This window comes from Prorops nasuta, unplaced genomic scaffold (assembly GCF_024137725.1).
Source record: "Prorops nasuta isolate Cenicafe-Biocafe unplaced genomic scaffold, Cenicafe_Pnas_1.2 PNAS00013, whole genome shotgun sequence".
Taxonomy (NCBI): Eukaryota; Metazoa; Arthropoda; class Insecta; order Hymenoptera; family Bethylidae; genus Prorops; species Prorops nasuta.
In genome coordinates, this window is record NW_027116810.1 from 5,177,318 (window position 1) to 5,184,468 (window position 7,151).

Below are 7,151 nucleotides of genomic sequence, written 5' to 3' on the forward strand. Positions count from 1 at the left end.
AACTGTACATTGCCTGACTCAAAAAAATATTAAAACATTGGCTGCGTTCATTTATTACTGCCAGCTACTCAACAGTAGCGCCAGTTACTGGACACACCGTTCTTTTCAACTTACAGTAAGCTTTAGCTGTAACTGCGAATTGTTAGTGACGTCATGGATATAGTAAAAAAAACTACTTTGGCTACTGCGGCTGAAAAGGTAGTGTAGTTACAGTAATTGGTGAAAAGCAATATGGCAGCCCCCATGGTTGAATTATCATTATTGGATGTGTCCACTAATATTACATACACAATAGAAGTTACAAAAGAAGATCAACTGAAAGCACAATGTGGTAAAATAATTCTATATATATGTATATAATTAAAAGCAAATCTTAATTATCTTCTAACTTATATACATGCACAGTATAAGTTCTTGTGTTTACTATTTTTTACTGTATAGATGCAATATTTGCACAAAAATGATTGCAAAACGCTATAAATTATGCAGGGGAAGGGATTTTAACTGATGTTCCGTGTGACATTATAAATGGTAACATTTTTAAATATTTCTATTATCAAATAATAGTATGTAATTTGTTATATTCTTAAAAATGTTTTAAGATAAGAATGAAACCGCAGGGCCTTTAGAAGACATTGTGGAGCCTTCAGAAATATCTGAAAATAATGAAAATAGCGCTATCAATATTAAGAATGGTAAGGATAATATCTATGTGAATTTATATAAACTACAGATTTATATAAAATGTAATTTTAATTATTTGCAGATCATTTTATATGGTCGCATAATGAGACGATAGCTCTCATAGAAATATAAAAAAATGAAGAGGAAAATTTTTCGAGCGGGAAAACTTCAGTTAAAAAATGTTGGGAAACTGTATCCGCCAAGTTACAAGAGAAAGGTTATAATATTGCACCTGTAAAATGCAATATAAAAATGCAAGCTTTAAAAAGAAGATATAAACTTATTAAGGATTATAATAATAAAAGTGGTAATAATAGAAAAGAGTGGAACTATTTTGAAGTATGTTGAATTAAATGAATATTTAAGAATATCTGATATTTCTTTTCTCAAGTGATGATTTAAAAGATATATGTATTGCAAAATGTATTATTTTTGTTATAGATGTTAGATGCGATATTTAATAAAAGGCCATGGACAGAACCTTTGTCCGTTGCTGGCTCAAATATAGAAAATGAAACAAATTCTGATAATACTGAAAATGAGGAAGATCAAAATAAAAATATTCCGAACAGAGGTAGAAAAAGGAAAAGTGGAATGACAATTAATAAATTTTTAGAAGAATCGTTAAATGAAAAGCGATTAAGAAGAAAACTTAATGAAACTCAGCACAAAGAAAAAATGGATACATTAAAAAATGTTGAAAATTTACTAGCTCAATATTTAAAACAAGGTTAATTGTGATAACTGTTCTGTTTTGTTTCTTACTAATTTGTTCGGTGTTATTTTTCAATTTTACTAGCCGAATATTTAAGAAAAGGTTAAATGTGATACTGATTCTACTATTTGCTTTTTATTAGTTTATTAAGTTTCATTTTTCATATTTTAATGCACGGTTTATGTTATATAACAATGAGGCTGTTTATTAAGACTGTGTTAATAATTTTATAAGAATTAAGTAGCTGTGCAAACATTAAGGAAGTTTATTAATAATCCTTCAATACAATAATATATTTTAAAACATTAAAATTAAGTTTTAAATAAATTGGTTATGTTCTCTCTTTTCCTCAAACCTTCTTGCTTTAGTGCATTTTGTACATCTTGGTTTCTTTCAGAAGTATTGGAATGAATTATATTATTTACAATTACAGGTATTTCCATATGATCTCTTTGAAGTATACAAATATTGTGCATGATGCAGCATGCTATGATATATTTTGATATTAATTTTGTTCTTGTCATTCTTAATTTATCAAGAATACTTCGAAATCTTATTTTTAATAATCCTATAGCTCTTTCTATCATCATACGAGCTGATGAATGTCGATTGTTGTATGCTACTTGTGAGCTATTTAAATTTCCATAATCTTTAAACGGTGTCAAAATATACTTATTTATAGTATACGCAGCATCACCTAGAAGATGTGAATTATTTGAAAAAATTTCTTCATTTAATAAATTGGAAAAGTTTGATAATTTAAAAACCCTCATATCATGAACCGAGCCAACTTGTCCAGCATAGCAATTTATAAATTTAAGTTCATGATCGCATACTACCTGTGAGAAACAGTACACATTTAATAATCAATGTGAAGTTATTTAAATAAGTATTAAATACGTTATTAATTAATATTTTATTATTTTTAAAATACCTGTAATTGAATGGAATAGTAGCCTTTCCTATTGATATAAGCTTCTGGATGTTCTTCAGGCTTTACAATTTTAACATGGGTACCATCTATGGCTCCCAACACACCTGGGAATCCATATTTTCTTTGCGTAGCTTCCATTGTTTTCATACCTTCATTAGCAGATGGCCACTTAATAAATAAATTCACTTTTTTATATAGTGCTATAACAACTCGCATGGTACAATGCCATGATGTTGACTTGCTAACCCCAAATCTGTCACTAACACACCTTAAATACCATATTAAAAATAAAATAATTGATATAATTAGTTTTTCACCTATTATTGTACACTTACCTAAATGAACTGGGTGTCGCCAACATCCATATTGCTATTAATAATTGTTGCTCAGGAGATATTTGTAGACGACCATACCTCTTACAATTCTTTTCCAGATATGGTGTAAGTAGTTCCAAAATGAATACAAATGTACTTCGTTCTATTCTACATAATGTGAATTTAAAACCTCATTTAAACACATCAAATTTATACGATAATTATATATCATCTCAATTTCATTTTTACCTGAAATGACTTTTAAATTCAACATCAGAATAAGCGAGAACAATTTTTGATACGTAATTTTTGCAGGTTACACGTGGAATAAGTTTCGACTGTGATATGATTCTTAAATAATTATATATTAATTCAGTATCTGAATCACTATCAGTATCAGACTGTATCATTATTTCCTCAACTAAACTTTTTATTGCTAAAGAACAACTAATTTTATCCATTATAGCTTACGTTTTGATGTTTACGTGTGTTACAAATGCTTGTTGCTTCAGCTACTTAAAATAGCGTTCGTTTTTACAAATCTCAACTAAAGCTGACAGTAGCCGCAGTAATATTCGAACGTTTTCCACAACATACTTCAACTACTGCAATTACGTCACAACTCGTAATCCAGCCAGTAGCTGGCAGTAATAAACGAACGCGGCCATTAATTGTTAATACTTCTTTTAAATAAAATATGATAATTTTGCTATAGTAAGAATTGCTATAGTCAAAATTGATATAGGCAAGTAACACAAAAATCACTATTTCGGTTGGTATTAAATACACCAATATTACCAACTTCCCTAAAACCTTAAAGGATTTTATCGTTATCGTACAAATATGAGTTGCACCAACTATTGTCGTAAAGCTAAAGTTACAGAATTGCTCATTTGTTAGCGCAAGCGATAACTGTTGGTAGTTAGCGATATCGACAGCTGTCGTTAAGGGGTTTGACCCACTTGAGGCAAAAAACATTCACAATATAATAGTTGATGTGGTATATATTATTTATTCCGAGCATTGTGAGTTTTTGATGGAATGCGTCCAAATAAAAGCAATGGTTTATTAAAGTTATTCGTCGGATAAATTTTATATTAGTACCGTTGAACCTCTAGCGACATCTATCTCGGTCGTTGTTAAGTTATAACGATATTATTAGTTTTCCTTTCAATTAAAAACTCAGTGAAATATCAATTCTCAGCTGAATGATTCGGTTTAGTAAAATTTATATTAACTTCAATTGTTCGTAACTCCCTCGCTTAACTAAGATTGAACTGAGAGTTTTCTTAAAAAGGAAAGGTACGTTTATTCGGTAGGATTCGGTAGGATTCGGTAGGTTACCGACAATACCGACATTACAAGCGACAATCATCGCTGACTCTGAGTTACAGAATCGCATTTAGCGATTTCTGTCGGTAACTGGACTTAACGATACCGAAAGTTGTCGCTAAGAGTTACAAAATCCCACTACAGCTATTTAATATTATCAATTATTTTGAAATTCTATGCTTTTTTTTAGATTTTAAATCTCATTTTCGTGTCAATAGAGAAACATCTGAAATATTAATTGCAACCATTGGCCCAATCTTAGTTGAAAGAGGAAGTTTTCATATATCAGTTACAAAACCAATTGTAATTGCTCTATGGATATTTGGCAATCAAGAAGTATATAGGTAATTGATTAAGAACTAATTATTCCACTTAGCGGTGAGCCTCTTGGTAAATCTATTTCTTTGATAAAATTTTAAATTGAATATTATTCTAGTAACTATTTGCCAATTTTTAATATATAGCTACATATTACTCACCATTTAATTCCACCGTATTATCCACTATATAATTCCCGTTCTTTTACTGCCATTGTATTAGCTTTCCTTCAATCGGTTAAGACATATGAACTAATTTAATAATAAAGTGATTCTTGTCTTTAGGATCGTTTAATTTAAACAAGTTTAAATGAACCATTAGCTATAATTATATAGTTCATGTAATGTAGGCTGCACTTAACTTCAAATAATAAACGTTGGTCAATTCCTGTATTGTTCTTCAAATTGCAGTCCTTTCGTCTAATTTCTTATCCATCCTAAATATCCTTGGTAATCCATTTTCCTCATTTGATAGGCATCTCAAAAATTGTGATAAAGAAAACTACCTGTAAAAATCATAGAAACCACAAAGAATCTCGTACTCCAATAAATTTTACATATATAATAGTTAATTTTATACTCATCTGAATTAATAACTGCATCAATGTGTATTACAACAGCATAAATAAATTCTGTTGCTTGGAGAGCACCTCTTCATTATTGATTGATTGCTAATATTCCGGTTCTTCCATCTACTGATATTAAATGTCATTTTGACACATCACTTTAGCAGACCATGGACGCCGCCATCTTAATCCGATCCGATCCAATCCGACCAGGAATAGACACAAACCGGATTAAAGGGAATCTAGTTATTTTTTGTTGTATGTTGCGTGACTGTGACTAGATGCCAATCCAATCCGATCCAATCCGCAGAAAAGAAACATGGATAGTGCCGAATGGTGCTAAAGAGTGCCCCGCCGCCGATACAAGTGCAACCCCACTGACAGCCGCCACCATAGGAGATAGAAAAGTGCAGCGACTGCCAGGGAGCCACGAACCCATACCGGACGACGGGACACCCTACCCCTTTGGGCCACCAACCAAGGGCAGCTGAGGAGAGAGATAGAGAGAGAGAGAGAGAGCGAAAGAAGATAGCCAGCCCCTTTGTAAGCTGAAGTTAGGGTGAATATTCGTGTTGTAAAAAAAGTCCTGTGACGTCCCGGGGTGTGCTAGGGCTTTCGGGCTCTTAGCACCGAACGGTTTTATAGGGAACCGCTGGCCCTGCTCACTTGTCACGGGTAAGCGTGCAACCTAGCGGAGTGGTCATTCCGTCGGACCTGTAACGAACGTCATATTGTGTAAAAGCGCGAATTAGTAAAAGTGTTCGCGATTACATCGATTCGTGGTGAGTTTTATCGTTGACAGGATCGTTCCCTTGAGTCGGTTCAAGGCCGCGGAATTAGTATAATTATCGTGAGGACTCGCGACCTTAGAATCCTAGACGTAAACAATCCGGGTTGTTGTTATGCTTGAGTACGCGGGAACGGAGTAAATGCGAGTAACCATCGAGTGACGCGCACGCGCGGGGATAGGGTCTTATCCGCGTAGTGGTTAACCTAGGAATCCGCCGGTGGCGCGCACGGAGTACCGCGCGAGTCGGTGGGGACCGCCGCGAACGCCAACTAGTGGCTTGAGTGCGAGGCTAGCTAATACGTCATCGGGGCTTCAGCCGCGTTCGCACGACATAGGCCCAAAGGGGTGCTAGAGAAGCAGTTTCCCATAAGTGGTGCCGTTACGTCGTTAGAAAGAGAGAGTAGATTGAAGGGCTATCTGCCTCTCTCTTTAACTTCACATTTATTGGCTATTCGTTAAACCAATGATAAACAGTTTCACTGGTTTCACACAGTTTCACAGGGTTCGCGACCATTCGCGGCGCATTCCGCATGCGCTGCTAAAGAGAGATAGAAATACCACCCATATTTTTCTTCTCTTTCTAACGATGTAACGCTGGTTTGGGCGACTTACCTACCCTCTGCATAGGCCGCGCCCACAATTGGGGCTTCGCGCTAGCGTAACTAAACATTGTGAGAAGAACATTGTATAGAATTGAGTACGAAATTGATAACAATGATAATTTAACCGGAATGGAGGAATTATAGTTGTTAGCACCCCATTCCCTAAATTCGCGTACGAGGGTTAGAATCCCCTCTGTATAAATAAATATTCGGGTATTATTAACATTACATCGAAGGCGCCCGGGTCTTGTAGAAAGTCGCCTATTGGGACGCGAACGCGATCGATGAGGGATCACTCCTCCCTTCCCTTCTACGCTATCCCTCGGGATAGTCAGTAGCGTCACAACACATATCTTTTAAAGAACTTTATCTTTCCAAACATTATAAGAAATATCTTGCAGAAATAATGCCAACATGTGTTAAAATTAAATACCATCATTCAAATGTCCATTATTCAAATTAAACAAGATAATGGTTTAACAATCATCTTAACATTTAATTAATTAAGTAGTAAATAGAATAGCCATATCTGAGTGTGTTTAAAAATAGCAAAAAAATATTGGTATATTTTGAAAACTAAAAGAAAGACCTAACAAGGAAAATAAATGTAACATAAGATATGAAATATGTAGCGGATCAATAAGATATTTGCCTAAACCCTATGCAATTTGTCTCACATTGAATAATAAAGAGCATTGCAACAAACAGCTATGATTTACAAATATAAAACAGTTGTAATTTTGTTAGTAATTTACAGAATATATGACTACTACGAGAATAGGTAATTACTATGTGTGTATAGAATTTGGAGAAAGGGAAGCAATAAAAATAATGTTTATTGAATTAGCTTTAATTTAAAATAATAGCAATTAAAACATTGTCATACAAGATTATTCA

General features: G+C 33.7%; 2 protein-coding genes across 2 annotated transcripts; one reads left to right on the top strand and one right to left on the bottom strand.

Moving 5' to 3' along the window:
• The first annotated feature begins 231 nt into the window (after nucleotides 1-231).
• LOC136778129 (myb/SANT-like DNA-binding domain-containing protein 2) lies at nucleotides 232-1,419 on the top strand. Its single transcript, XM_066734737.1, has 5 exons — nucleotides 232-331; nucleotides 490-531; nucleotides 603-695; nucleotides 857-1,023; nucleotides 1,126-1,419. Exons 1-5 carry the CDS (start codon nucleotides 232-234, stop codon nucleotides 1,417-1,419), a joined length of 696 nt encoding a protein of 231 aa, XP_066590834.1.
• A 291-nt stretch (nucleotides 1,420-1,710) lies between these two features.
• LOC136778130 (putative nuclease HARBI1) lies at nucleotides 1,711-2,798 on the bottom strand. Its single transcript, XM_066734738.1, has 3 exons — nucleotides 2,669-2,798; nucleotides 2,334-2,601; nucleotides 1,711-2,238 (listed from the first exon to the last, which is right to left on the bottom strand). Exons 1-3 carry the CDS (start codon nucleotides 2,692-2,694, stop codon nucleotides 1,711-1,713), a joined length of 822 nt encoding a protein of 273 aa, XP_066590835.1. The 5' UTR covers nucleotides 2,695-2,798.
• Nucleotides 2,799-7,151: the final 4,353 nt, after the last annotated feature.